Source organism: Neurospora tetrasperma, assembly GCF_000213175.1.
Source record: "Neurospora tetrasperma FGSC 2508 unplaced genomic scaffold NEUTE1scaffold_1, whole genome shotgun sequence".
Lineage (NCBI taxonomy): Eukaryota > Fungi > Ascomycota > Sordariomycetes > Sordariales > Sordariaceae > Neurospora > Neurospora tetrasperma.
Window position 1 is genome coordinate 4,168,543 of NW_009799099.1, and position 13,370 is coordinate 4,181,912.

Genomic DNA, 13,370 nt, shown 5'->3' on the forward strand with positions numbered 1-13,370 from the left:
GCGTAGGCTTCGTTGATTTGATTGGACTTAAGCGGTACTCTCTCAGGTGGTAGTGTACCATAATATGCATGGAAGCATGGAGTCGCACTGAGTCGGCAACTCGGTAATGCTGCAAGAGGAAACTTCCAAGAACATTCGAAATCGAGAAACGACGTGTGAGAGTCCTTCAAGATGCCGATAACAAGAGGATCGCAATCCGCTATCCAGAAATGAACACGTGCATGTGTCTGGCGCCCAAAGCTAGGGTGGTCGCTGGTGTCCTTGGCAGCTCTGGGGAAGAATTAGTATGATCCAGGTCGAGCCCTGTCTGGGCTTGTCAAACTTGCCCGACGCTTCGTCTTGGCTTGTTCGGCATGATTATGGGAAAAAGTGGCGACATCACCTCTTGTCATTCACGGTTGACTCTCATGATAAGGAACAAAACTCGGAAACGCCCATCGGCCTCTTTGTGTCCTCTGGCAAATTCCTGAAAAGAGAAGCGTTGCACCATCTGGGGAGCTCGCTGGGAAATCGGTCTTGCGAGCAATCATCTTGCAAGCAAGGCCTTGTACTCAAGTCGAGGAGGGTATGACCCGACACCATAGAAAATTACGGTCACCTGAGACTTTTCTTCGGACAGACGGTAGGACCACAGAGTCACCAGTCATGGACCGATCCCAAGATTAATTCATAAAAGGGGGAATGAGGATCTTGATAAAACCGCGAGTAAAATGGGATGTGAAAGGGGTCAGAATCACCTGACAGTCTGACAGTTCTCCCGGACTAACCTTTCCAGGCTCGATGCGATTCTGCATTGAATAGGGAAAATTGAGGTTCCTATAGGGTGTCGTCAGCACATGGGATGGGTACGTAGCCTCAACAAGCTGAGTGCAAGGCGTCTTGCCCGGCTGCTCGGTTTGCACAACCCCCTGTGCATTACAGCCAGGTTCGTGGGGGATTGCCTACTATGATCCGTGGGATGTAACCTTGATAAGCCTAATGATGTCGTCCAGTCTGCGAAATTTAGTTTCAAACTTTTCTCTGGAAAACGAGAAGGTTTGGGCGAACTGATAATCCTGTCAGGGCAACTACACACCGAGATGTTGCAACTGGGCCATGGAACATCAGTTCCCCTTTGTTGCGCCGGGCGAGCACGGAGAAAGGCGGAAGGACTGCTCGTTTGCAAACACCATGGATGTGCGGGGACCCTTCTGTCGCCATATCGGCGAGAGATTGGTGGGCCAGCCCGCCGAAGCCGACGGACCCAGAGCCGTTAACGCTTTCCCCGTACGTACTGTGCTAGGTACACGGCGCATGGTCCAGCGAGTGCAGTGACTTCAGTCCGGTGCTCCGGCAGCCCTGCATTATGACATGCAAATAATCAAAGATCGCGATTTCCCGTCCGTTTTGCACCCTACACTAGAGACGCTCTGCTCCTGCTTCCTCTCTTCCTCCCTTCCTTCAGACCGAGCTCGCCCTTTGTTTGCCGGCTGTTCTTCCTGGCATACCTATATATTTTTCTTTGGTAATTCGCCTTTCGCACGTACCTCCTCCCTCTTGCCTTCCGGTCCCATCCCGAGTCTTCGAGTTTTGGCCTCCCTTTCCACTTGCTTTCGATCCGCAGACTTGCCCCAGACTTTTTGCCGGTGCACGAGCATTTTTATCTCCGGCGGTTCTCATACTGATTCGCCTATTGTAATCTAATCAGATCGCAACCTTGGAAATTCACCCTTCGCCGTTCGGGCCGGCCACCATCACCACTTCCAACTCCTATTGTTGTTATCATTCGCACCTGCCAACAAAAACACCCTACCTCCTCTACAGGAGCGAATCCCGACGAAGCACATCCTGTACTTATAGACAGCCAACCAACGCAACAATGGCGGCACAAGTTGATCGTATAATGGCCCAACACTCGGCAAACAGCATACCCGAAGAGCCTCAACTGCCCTCCATGGCCCCGTCCCTCACATACTCGGAGTCCTCCGAACACTCTGAAAGCGAGGATCCCCGCCAATCTGACGACATGGAGCAGCCGCGCCGCCGCCGTGCATCCACTGTCCTTATTGTCAAGTCTCCCGCTGACATCCAACGTATCACGGGCGAGACCACAACCCAATTGGTCCAGAGGTGTTGCGGTGGTGGTTGCTGCCTCACTTCCGATGGCAAGAGGGTCAAGAAGCAGGGCATCGAGTATGAGCGGGTTAAGTTTCCCGACAACGACGCATACCGCGCTCTCAACCTCGAGATCGAAGAAGTTCCGACTGTCCTAAACAACATACTCGACCTTCCCGAACAGACTGCCTTTCTGCAGCCCCTTCGCCGTCCGTCCAATGTGCCGTCTCCTACAGAGTCCACTGCGGCTCTCAACACAGATGGTAACACGACATCCGCCACAACCGATCTCGAAAAGTCTGTACAAAAGCTGGCTTTGGAGGACCTTGATACCAAGATACAGCCACCCTCCTTTGTCCAACCTCACCCGCCTCACCATGTCTTCCCCGCCCGCATTCACACCGCTCGTGAGTTGACAGGCCAAGGCGCCGAGAAGCGTACATTTCACTTCGACATCGATGTCACAAACTACCCGGAGGATGAGGGCGTCGATTTCAAGGTCGGCGGAGCCATCGGTGTCTCGGCTCCTAACGAAGAGTCCATGGTAGAGGAGCTGCTCGACCTTCTCCTCGTTCCCCGTTTCCTCCGCGACAAGCCCGTTCTCCTAAGGACAACCAAGGGCAGATGGCCCACCGTATGGGGTGAAGATCAGGCCCGTGAGCTTGTTACGACACGGAGAGACCTCCTGACATGGTGCTCTGACATCCAGTCCTACCCGCCCACAAAACAGCTTCTCCGTATTCTAGCCGAGTTTGCGACCAATGAGGACGAGCGCAAGATTCTGTTCTTCCTCTGCTCGGCGGAAGGCCAGGGAGTCTTCTGTGACTTCCGCACCGGCCCGCACATCACCGTTGCCCAGCTCCTCCATGCCTTCCCCAGCGCCAGGCCGCCTCTCGATTTGCTCCTCTCGGTTCTACAGCCTCTGATGCCCCGCTTCTACTCCTTGTCTAACGACCCGCACGAGTCCTTCTTGAGACGCGATGGCAAGCAACATCGACTGATTGAGATTGCTGTCACCGTCCATACTTCTTCCGACTGGAGGACAGGCTCGCGCAACGGAGTCGGTTCTGGTTTCTTCCAGCGCCAAGCCCTCAAGTATATTGAGGCACAAGAAAGAGGCGAGAAGGACATTGAGGTTTACATCCCCATGTTCAAGGGTTTGATGGCCAACCCTCTTGCCAAGCAGTTCGTCTCTGACGGCCCCATGCTACTTATCGGTGCTGGTGTCGGCATTGCTCCTTTTAGAGGTTTCGTCCAGCGCCGCCTCAAGACCGCCAACTGCGCCAACAAGGTCTGGGTCCTCCAGGGTTGCCGTGACTCGCTAGTCGATGAGCTGTACAGCGGCGAGTGGGGTGTCCATGAGGATGAGGTCAAACGTGTGGTGGAAAGTCGTCGTGGTCAGGGGCGTTATGTCCAGGAAGAGGTCAAGGCCCAGGCGGACTTGGTCTGGTATATCATCAACTCAGTCGACGGCAGGGTGTTCGTCTGCGGTAGCTCCAAGGGCATGGGCGAAGGTGTCGAGCAGGCGCTGATCGAGGTCGCGATGGAGAAGGGCAACCTCGAGCACGATGAAGCAAAGCAATTCTGGGAACTGAAGAGGGAGGTTGGACAATACATTGCCGAGACGTGGTGATCGGTTTCACTGTTTCACGACGATAACATCTTTTTGGGCCTCTTGAATGTTGCGACACACTTTGTCGTATTGGGAACTGGGAAGAGAAGGAAAATACATCGCAGGGGCCTCGCAGGCCAAATGAAAAAAGCATACATATCAAATGAAGGCAAGGGCAGGCGGGGTAGACTAGAAACGGCGTTCAAGGGTGAAGCCATAAAACAACACCAGCATTTTCCGGCGTGCATGGGCGGGTTTTTGTCAAAGTATTGCTTTTTCAGTTTTTTTTTTTTCCTTTTCAACTTTTTGTTTTTGCACGTATGGATTAGCTTTTCGAAGTGTATCATCATTCATCACAACTTTTTGTTGAGCGAAGTTGTTTGTTCATGCATTACGCAGATTTCTTCGGGCTCGGTTAGATGATGTACGTTGACGTGTAGTTATACTATATTCTCAAAAGTGAGTACTTTGGTAAATAATTACCCTCGCCGAGGACCTCAATGCTCTGCGTTCTTCTGGCCCCGAGGCCGTCATCACCTTTGCCCAAACCTCTTGGATAAGGCACCTCAAAGTGATCGAAAACACCAGGCCAAAGCACCGCTTCGCGATATCAACTGTTCATACATAAGTCACAGACACGAATTGACCAATCAGACTGCGCACCGCCACAACCTTCAACTCGCCGTTGGAAGGCAATGGTAATGTGGAAGGCAACACCCGTGACGTAATAGTCCATGATGATCCCGCCATATCACGTTTGAATTTCACCACTCAACAACATGTTTTTACATACAGCGTCGACGACTTGTTGAGCAAAGGTAGAGAACCTTTTTAAGACTCGCATACCTACGCTACCGATACTGTGTAGAAAGTATATTAGAAGGCTGCATGTTCCGATGATGAAAGCGCAAACTGCATGGACAAGGAGAAGAATGCATGAACAGTCCGAGTGAAAGCTTCCTGGATGAAGAAGAGCCCAGCCGGCTAAAAATGGATGTTATTAATCTTGATTGAGTCCAGAGTGGGCTTTGCGACAGTAAAGGTCTCGGAACCTAAAAGTTATGGGCCGTGCTGTTTGTCAAGACTTCACAATGCTTTATCATCGTTTTCGTTGGTGTTTTTGAAAGACGGAGACATATGAGACTGGGCTGTTTATGATCCCTCCGAGCTTCCTCCCCAACCTTGAGAGTTGACCGCTCTCCGGGAGCATCCCGTTTTCGTGTTCTGCTTGTCTAAGCTTTTAATAAAATGATAAGGTCGGCTTTGTCAGCCTTCGTCATCACACGAGGCGCGGTTTGACAGCATGTCTGTGCGTCTCAAGGCGGTAAGAGCGCATAACCGCAGAGCCTCATGGACGAAACTTTCGGCTTCCGGCGGTACGAACTGCATAGAGCAAAATATCCCCGATATAGAACCTTCTCGTCGTCTCATTGGGTAGTAGGTCAACCTTGGTCTCCGGTTGTATTGTTAATGGCTGACAGAGCTTTTGGAAATCTCTTGAAAATCCAACAACAACCCCCTCCACCCCTGGTCGGCCGGACGCTACACACAAGAATAGCCCCTCTTTCTGACCGGCCCCACGGTCGTCGCTGTGTGGGGTAGGAGGTACAGATGGCGATTCACGATGCTTGTTTCATCTCTGCCCTCTTCGCTTTGCGGCAGAGTCTCAGATGAAGGCATCCGTAATGTAGCCAGAGATGAGTGCTCTTAGTAAGCCAATTCGTGACGATGGGCATCGTGTGGTCTACGGTGGTGATGGAGGCTTCTTTCTACTCCACGCTCAGTATCCAGATCGCTCAGAGCGACACAGATATAAACCTCCAAAAGGACTTTCGTGAATACCTTCAGTGACAACCTCAACCCCTTCCTTTATCATCCCTCGAGTGCTCCATACTCCATACCGCTCACCCCACCGAGATCCGGAACGTCGAAGAAATTCGAAAAAATAGTTGACAAGGACCCATATCGTACCATAACCTGCCACGTCCAGAAGCCCCGCCCTTTCCTCCGTTGCCATCCACGTCGAGACAAGGGAACAACCGCCGTCAACACAGTTTCCACCCTTGATCGCAAGGGTTGACACTAGATCCTATCAGTCCTTATGCGACACTTCGCCCCTAGTAGATTTCGAGCCACCATCTCCTCTGGGCTCATAAGAAGCACGACTCCCAAGCCCAAGACGCTTTCTCCCTTCACCGCGATCTCTCGTTCGACTACAAACATCACCAACAAACCTTCCGTTACTTTCACAAGCAACATCCACACATCATCATCATCATCATCATCCAAGATGTCTTCCACTCAGATCTCTGCCAACGCGGTCCTTGACCTCATCAAGCAGCGCCGCACCTACTACCCTCTCTCCAAGGACCTCGGTTCTTTGACCACCGAGCGCATCAACGAGATCGTCAAGGAGGCTCTTCAGCACGTTCCCTCGTCCTTCAACTCTCAGAGCAACCGTGTCGTTGTTCTCCTCGGCGCCGAGCACGAGAAGCTCTGGGACATCACCACCGAGACCCTCAAGGCTATCGTTCCGGAGGACAGCTTCGCTAGCACGGCTGGCAAGATGGCCATGTTCAAGGGTGCTGCTGGTACTGTATGTTATCCTCCCCCTGTCCCTCTTTCCCCCCCCCCCCCCTCCCCTCTTTTCTCCCGCTTTTGTGATGATGTGCTTCATTCCCCTTTCCTTCCAATCATCCCCAACTAACACCTTGTTACCAAAACAGATCCTTTTCTTCGAGGACGAGACCGTCGTCAAGGGCATGCAAGAGCAGTTCGCCGTCTACGCCGACCGCTTCCCCGTCTGGGCCGTGCAGTCGGACGCCATGCTCCAGCACACTCTCTGGGTCGCTCTCGAGGCCGAGGGTCTCGGCGCCAACCTGCAGCACTACAACCCTCTGATCGACGCCAAGGTCGCCGAGACGTGGTCTATCCCCGAGAGCTGGAAGCTCAACGCTCAGCTTGTCTTTGGTGGCAAGACTGGTGATGCGGGTGAGAAGGCTTTCGGCCCCGTGGAGGAGAAGTTCAAGACCTTTGGTTCTGCTTAAGGGGGGGGATGACCTTAGTAAGGAAGGGAAGTTTTGTGTGTTTGTGTTTGTTAAATAAGAAGCGAAGCGATTTCATATGGTCACGGTATGGTCGATGGACCTGCTATGCTGCTACACTAGAAATAGACTAGAGTAGAGATGATGAATACCCCCCCTTTTTATCAAGCATCCATCAGTTGAGAGCATTTCCAGTTCGTCTCTAGAAGTCTGCTGTAGCAGAAGAGTTGAACTGATAAGCACGTGCCATGTTGTGAGCCGGACAGCCGATGTCCTGATCCTGGCCCTGGTCTGAACTTTGGAGGGATGAGATGAAACGTCGGGATCTCTGATTTTGAGAGTCCAAAGTAATTCCTAGAAACGAAGAGAGAGCGCGGGGAAATAAGACTAAAAATACTAGCGGCTACATATGTCTCCCAAGGTAGGGGTTGGGGTGTGGACTTATCTCATTCTACAGTATTGCCCATGTTTATTCACATTTATAGGAAGACAGCTCTATGTGATAGAACGCAGCATCATCATGATGTCCTTGAAGATACAGTTGCACGAGGTGTATGTTTGGTACAGATATTTCGTTTTCCCAGCTATGTACAAGCGCCCGTCCATCCATCTGCCCTTTTCAGATCCCAACCACATGCTATGAAAACTTTTTTGATGCTTTCAATCTTGAAAGATATATACCTATGAAAAGAAAATGAGAAACAGAGTGCAACGTAGATATTGCTACCCGGGAAGGGGTATCATATAAAGAGCATAAAGTCAAAGGATACATGAAGAGATCCGAAACCCGAATACACCACCTTAGTCTTGTCTAGTTTTCAATCATTCCGTCCCTTCAAACGCCTCCCACTGTGCCAAGGTTTCTTTCATGTGCTCAAATTAGAGCGCAACATGACCCAAGGTCTGTCCCATCTTGATCTTCCGCCCCTTCTCGACGTCCCAGGTCCATCCCTTGATGACCTTGCCGGACTCGTCGTGCTCGGCAACGGGCGCCTCAAAGACAAGAACGATGGTGCTGCCAAGCTGGAAGCCACCCATCTCCTCACCTCTGCGCAAAGCATGACCCTTCAGGACCGGGCTGGCAGCTTCGTAGGTGGCCTCAGCATATCCCAGGTAAGGCTCGCCCTTGGCCGCCGCAAGCTCCGCAGCCCGATCAGCAGCGGTATCGGTCGTCAAGCTGTTGGTCCGAAGTTCGCGATCGAAGTTGATCTTGATAGAGCCGACATTGGTCGCACCGACAGGGACGTAGCCGAAGAAGCCCCAACGCCATCTGCCGAGGAGGACGACACGCTCGTTCAGGGTGAAGAGACCAGGGAGGGTGCGCTGTAGGTAAGGGGACACGCTGAAGAGCTCGCCGGCAAAGTGACGTCTGCGCTCGACAACCCACTCCGTGGGGGAGTGGAACCGATGATAGTCGCCAGGAGCCAGATAGATGACAGCATAGTAGAGAGTGTGGCGCTCGCCACCCGAGAGAACATCGTACCAGGGCTTCTCACCAAGCGCAAGCTCGGCGCTCACCTCAGTCTCGGAAGTCTTGGAAGGGGTGACAGACTCATCCTTGGGCTTGAACAGCTTGTCATGCTTCTTGGAACCAGAGAGAAGATCCGGGAGAGTGTAAGAGATACCGTTGACGCGGGCAAATTCTTCGTCCTTCTTGACCAATTCCTCGTCGCCCTCAAAGTCTCCATTGACCGATTTCGCCTTGGTGCTTTCGTCGAGGAGCGTCGTACCGGAGATGCTGGGAGTTGGAGAGTTCTGGCCGAGGAGCGCATCGATAGTATAAGTCATACCCTTGACCTGTTCGATATCGCCTCCTTCTATTCGCCCAAACTGGAGTATTCGACCATCGGACGGCGAAACCAGGGCATTGTGGTTGGGATCCACGGGGCGGACACCGGGCTTGAGAGTGCGGTAGAAGAAAGCGGCGAGGTTGGGGAACTTGTGGAGGTCTTGTTCTTCGACTTCATCGAGACTGGAGCGCACGTGTCAGCACAAGACAGAGAGAGGAAGGGAGGAGTCCGGGTCTCACTCACTTGACACCAAAGAAGTATGCATATAGACGGAAACCGGGAGCTCTGAGATAGTAGGGGATGGTCAATTCGTTGAACTTGCCCCAAAGACGGGACATGGCCTTGAGAGGAAGAGTCGACATGACCTGAACCTGCCTAAACACCGGGTGGTTAGCTCATGGCGCCTCAAAAAAATTGAGCATGCCGGCGTGGTCAACGTACCAAGGGCCGTCCGGCCGGATGCGGCGCCGCTTCTTGGGCTTGCCGGCTTGGCCAGGCTCGGAGCCTTCGACGGCAGCCTGGCGTTTTTCGTCCCGGTCTCTCGTGTAGACTTTGTAGAACTGCATGACACCTAGAAGGCCGATGCCCAGGCCAATGGGTATGGGGTGCCACTGCATCCTGGGCCGCTTTGGCATGTGGTTGGAAAAGAAGCGTCGGCCAAACATTTGGTGGGCTGGGGGCGCCCGTGTCGACGCAGAGAACGGGATTTCGAGTCTGGTGAAGCGCGTGGAAGTCGGACACCGCCCGAAAGCTGTCGAAGAAAGCGTGGAAACCCGGACTCGAGCGGAGACCGGGCCCAGCTGGAAAGAGGGCATCTTGGGGGGAGGAAGACGGTCTTTCACGAGCGACAGGGCCGACAGCGTTGGCTGGGACCACACGGAGAAGCCAGGGCTAGTAGAGCGAGAGCCACAGGCAAAGTGGGAAACGAGTGAAAAAGTCGCTTCCGTTAATTAGCGGGTCCGCAACAATGCACTGCAACCCCTGCCGGGACAAGTTGCCCGAACGCCCTTCAGGGCTCCCGCCTTGACCGAATAGGGGCAGAAGGGGCTCGCTGGGGCTGCTACTAGGGGTTTCCCTACAACCTATGGGCGCCGCTAGAGTCGACGATGTTCTGGCTTGTGAAAGAGTCGAGTGGAAACACCACGACCGCAGACGTATCAAAGCGTCGCTGTCCGCGGCAACAATTCGGCTACTCTAGACTAGCCCTACTAGATACTGCGCGTGTCCTGCCTTGGTATGCGCCAACGTCGTAGCAGAGGCCCCGATAGTTAGGTGTTTTGTGCTATTTGTTGGGGTAAAATCTGACCCAGTCGTGCCCGTCTGACCTAGAGCGATTCAACGAAATCTGGACTTGGGCAGTGAGGAAGCCGTCCGAGTGGTGGCGATGGTGCGCCTACCCCGTATCTCCTCCCCTGTTTCCCCGGGTCTCCGTACAGGTTGCCGTCTTTCGACTTTTGATAGAGCGCAATGTTAGCCGGGATAAGGATGGGGTCCAACCGAGATATGGTGGTCGGCTCGTGTCGGGATGTTGGTGGTTGATGCGTGAACGGGGCAGACGACATGTCCAGACCTGAGATGAAAGGCAACGAAGATGGTACTATAAATACGGCCATGGAACGAGGCGATGTGCACGCGATCTCCTTCCATCCCATCAAGTTTTCTATCGTAGCAAGCTCTTTCCCGGGCGTCATGACGCAAGCGTGCCAGACGCACAGCGGCCGCCCGGGCATGACACTGCCTGTAATGAAACGAAGGTACTGTACCGTACCGTTTCGAGTCTCCTCACCCTCTTTTACTCACCTTGTAGCTTCCCGTCCCCGGATCTCCCCTCACGGCTTCACCTCGGTGTCCCTCGATCGCATCTTCTTGGGTACCTCGACCCCAAATTCTCGCCAGAATACCCCGTGTTCCTTTAATACCTACATAGGTACCTACCTACCTACCCGTAGGGTGCCAGTGCAGAGAGACGGACGCAGGGCAGTGAAGACGATGGAAAGTTCTGCGTGCTTGTGGGGAAGCTGGGATAGCGAGTACCTGAGTGCCTGCCAGGTGCATGGCTCCGCAGCACGCGTACAAGAAAATATCTTCAGCACGCCAGGTCATGCTGCAGAGAGAGCCCATTTCTCGTACACTGCTGCAACCTCTTTCAACGTGGGGCCAGGTACCACATCCTTGGCTGCCCAGACTCTCCATGCTCGCGGTCTGAATGACAACGTGGAATTTATTCTAGGGACTGCCCTGGACAACCAACCTAGACCACAACTCGCACCTCAACACCACTGTCATCCCATCTAGAACAAATCTAGCATCTACAATCACGCTTCGAATTAATATAGCTCCTCCCATTTCTTTACACAACCGTGATTCGTCTGATTGCCGCGCTCTGTTTTCGCAAGAATCGTACACCAGCCTTCTGAATCCGCTTGCTGTAATCTCCGAGTCAACCTAGTTGCCTGTTGACCTAGAGGTAGCTACACTGAAGAGGCGCATCAAGCCGTAAGCGACTCCAAGAAGCAATCGATCCCTACATACTTCTGGCTTAGACGACCGATCCGAGCCAATCGCCACCCGCCAGGAGTTCGTTGACAGTCAGGATGGCCGCCAATGACCGAGAGCCGGCAGCGTCTTTGCCTACAGCGCCAGAAACCACCGGGGAGGACGCTCCTCTGCTCGTTAATATTCACTTTGTCTCCCCATCCGAAGGCGTCCCCGATGACCTTGACTTTCAAGGCCTCCCAGCTACAACGACGGTCGGGCAACTAAAGGACAAGATCCGCGATGTTCTTACGATGCACCCGGCTCACGATGAGCAACGCATCATCCACCAAGGCCGATTGCTCGCCCGCGAGAGTGATACCTTACTAGATGTCTTTGGTGAAGACAAGGTAAGCACACCTTCGTCAATGGCACACAGATTGGGGGAACATGGGCTGATAAATGCGCCATGTCAACAGCTTCGCACAGGCGACCAACAGCCTCTTCATCTCGTGGTCAGAACTTCCAACCACCACCCGTCTGGCCCTACTTCCTCCTCTCAACCCGGAACGATTTTAAGCCAAAATGTTCTTAGGGAGCGGAGGATAACGCAGCAAGACGCCTCATCACAGAACGATTGGCGTGCTGACGTACAGCGGACGCAAGCCCGGATTGACGCTTTGCGCAATTCGGCTCCTTCAGCAGTGGCATCAGCTACAGATGAACAGATTCGAAACATCTATGAACATATGACCGGATCTGCAGCCGGGATATCAACCTCTGATCCAACGAACGGAGCAGCTACGGTGTCTCACCCACAGTCCCAGCCGCAGAGAGAACAAGCGGAGGTGTATATTCTTTCCTCTCCGACTGGCCCAAGAGGTCTTCTTGTCAAGAACGGATCGGAGCTGTACGCCACACCAGGAACGTTCCAGAGCCATCATGCCTTCACCCTCCCGCAGCCACCCTTGTTATACCCCGGAGTTGTTCAACCAGCCGCGCTCAACTATCCTCCATTACACACGGCACCGCCAGTCCAGAACCAGCCACAGAGACCACAAGGGCAACACCAACCAGTGCAGGTGAGGATCAGGATCGACCATCGAGCTGTTGGACATGGAATAGGACATCCAAACAATGCCGTCGGAGCCGCCGCATTGGTTGCTGCAGCGTGGCCTCATATATGGCTGGTCATTAGGTTGATCTTCTTCATATGGTGGTTTACGTCTAACGACTCTTCTTGGACTCGAGTATTTACCATGGCGGCCCTGGCCGCTGGCGTCCTCGTCATGAACGCGGGTTTCCTGAATCGATTTGCCCACCAAGCTCTTGGGCCGATTAGACAACATCTTGATGGACTACTTCATATGGCTGACCCGAATCAGCAGCGACGCCAGCATGTTCCGCAACCTCAAGCACCCCCACCTGCGGGCGCGAATGGTGAGCCTGGCGTGGGTCTTGTCGGATTACACGAGCGCCGAGATATCGACAATGCTGGGGCCGTCCACTTGGTCAATTTCTTCCGCCGCATTGAAAGAGCTGGCCTCTTGTTTCTGGCCAGTATCGCTCCTGGGGTGGCTGAGAGGCATATTGCACAGCTCGAAGCACATGAGCGTGCTGAGCGTGAGCGGAGAGAAAGGGAAGAAGCTGCGGCAGCGGCAGCGGCAGAAGCAGCAGCAGCAGCAGTAGCCGCCGCCGCCGCCAACGAGCAAGGGATCCAGCAGCAAGAAGATCAAGCCGAGCAACCGGCCAACAACGATGCTGGCAGTCCTGCACACCACCCGGAACATGCGCCGGAGCGAGCAATTCCTCTCCAGGCTTGATTGTTGTTGAGTGGTTGTATCATTACGGTGAGTTGCACGGATAACGCTCAATTTAAGTGGCGGTAGTGATCTATCTAGCGTACGTTTAGACTTAATGATCATTTTGGTCCTTCTTTGGACAAGAACAAGTGTAACTGGGGTGTCGCACGGTTAATAGCCCTACGATATGGGAACTTTATAAACGGACTAAGCTGGCAGGATATGAGTGTAGACGACAGCTATTCCACAAACCCGATCTCGTTCGCAATACACAATTGGAGTTGGGATTAGCAGTGCACTGTGAAACTTGTACTCTTCCGTCTTCCGATTCTGTGCCTACCAAGGACGAATCTGCTGTCAATACATTACATTATGAATGGTTTTTTTTTTTTTTTTTTTTTTTTTCTTCTTCATTAGACCGAAATCAAACCTTAACCTACTTCAGCCACATTCTCACCGTAGACTCAAAGATGATGTTTTTCTCCAAACCCAATACTTGGAGCTGGCGAAGACGACGAAGGTGCCGATTCCCGATAGGTAGTCGTCACCGAAG

General features: G+C 53.1%; 6 protein-coding genes across 6 annotated transcripts; 3 read left to right on the forward strand and 3 right to left on the reverse strand.

Moving 5' to 3' along the window:
- Positions 1 to 944: 944 nt before the first annotated feature.
- NEUTE1DRAFT_107755 (uncharacterized protein) lies at positions 945 to 1,637 on the reverse strand (the record flags this gene model as incomplete). Its single annotated transcript, XM_009850032.1, has 4 exons — positions 945 to 993; positions 1,076 to 1,278; positions 1,398 to 1,487; positions 1,527 to 1,637. The coding sequence occupies 4 exons, from the start codon at positions 1,635 to 1,637 to the stop codon at positions 945 to 947; spliced, it is 453 nt and encodes a 150-aa protein (XP_009848334.1).
- Positions 1,638 to 1,858: 221 nt separating this feature from the next.
- NEUTE1DRAFT_77092 (uncharacterized protein) lies at positions 1,859 to 3,781 on the forward strand (the record flags this gene model as incomplete). Its single annotated transcript, XM_009850033.1, has 1 exon — positions 1,859 to 3,781. The coding sequence occupies one exon, from the start codon at positions 1,859 to 1,861 to the stop codon at positions 3,725 to 3,727; it is 1,869 nt and encodes a 622-aa protein (XP_009848335.1).
- Positions 3,782 to 5,836: 2,055 nt separating this feature from the next.
- Positions 5,837 to 6,914, forward strand: NEUTE1DRAFT_58411 (uncharacterized protein; the record flags this gene model as incomplete). The annotated part of the gene is made up of 2 exons (XM_009849057.1): positions 5,837 to 6,302; positions 6,433 to 6,914. 2 exons carry the CDS (start codon positions 5,997 to 5,999, stop codon positions 6,751 to 6,753), a joined length of 627 nt encoding a protein of 208 aa, XP_009847359.1.
- Positions 6,915 to 7,306: 392 nt separating this feature from the next.
- Positions 7,307 to 9,443, reverse strand: NEUTE1DRAFT_120252 (uncharacterized protein; the record flags this gene model as incomplete). The annotated part of the gene is made up of 3 exons (XM_009850034.1): positions 7,307 to 8,722; positions 8,784 to 8,915; positions 8,982 to 9,443. The coding sequence occupies 3 exons, from the start codon at positions 9,353 to 9,355 to the stop codon at positions 7,630 to 7,632; spliced, it is 1,599 nt and encodes a 532-aa protein (XP_009848336.1).
- Positions 9,444 to 9,865: 422 nt separating this feature from the next.
- Positions 9,866 to 10,733, reverse strand: NEUTE1DRAFT_107759 (uncharacterized protein; the record flags this gene model as incomplete). The annotated part of the gene is made up of 3 exons (XM_009850035.1): positions 9,866 to 10,297; positions 10,341 to 10,450; positions 10,484 to 10,733. 3 exons carry the CDS (start codon positions 10,731 to 10,733, stop codon positions 9,866 to 9,868), a joined length of 792 nt encoding a protein of 263 aa, XP_009848337.1.
- A 401-nt stretch (positions 10,734 to 11,134) lies between these two features.
- NEUTE1DRAFT_77099 (uncharacterized protein) lies at positions 11,135 to 13,037 on the forward strand (the record flags this gene model as incomplete). Its single annotated transcript, XM_009850036.1, has 2 exons — positions 11,135 to 11,425; positions 11,495 to 13,037. 2 exons carry the CDS (start codon positions 11,135 to 11,137, stop codon positions 12,836 to 12,838), a joined length of 1,635 nt encoding a protein of 544 aa, XP_009848338.1.
- Between the last annotated feature and the right edge of the window lie 333 nt (positions 13,038 to 13,370).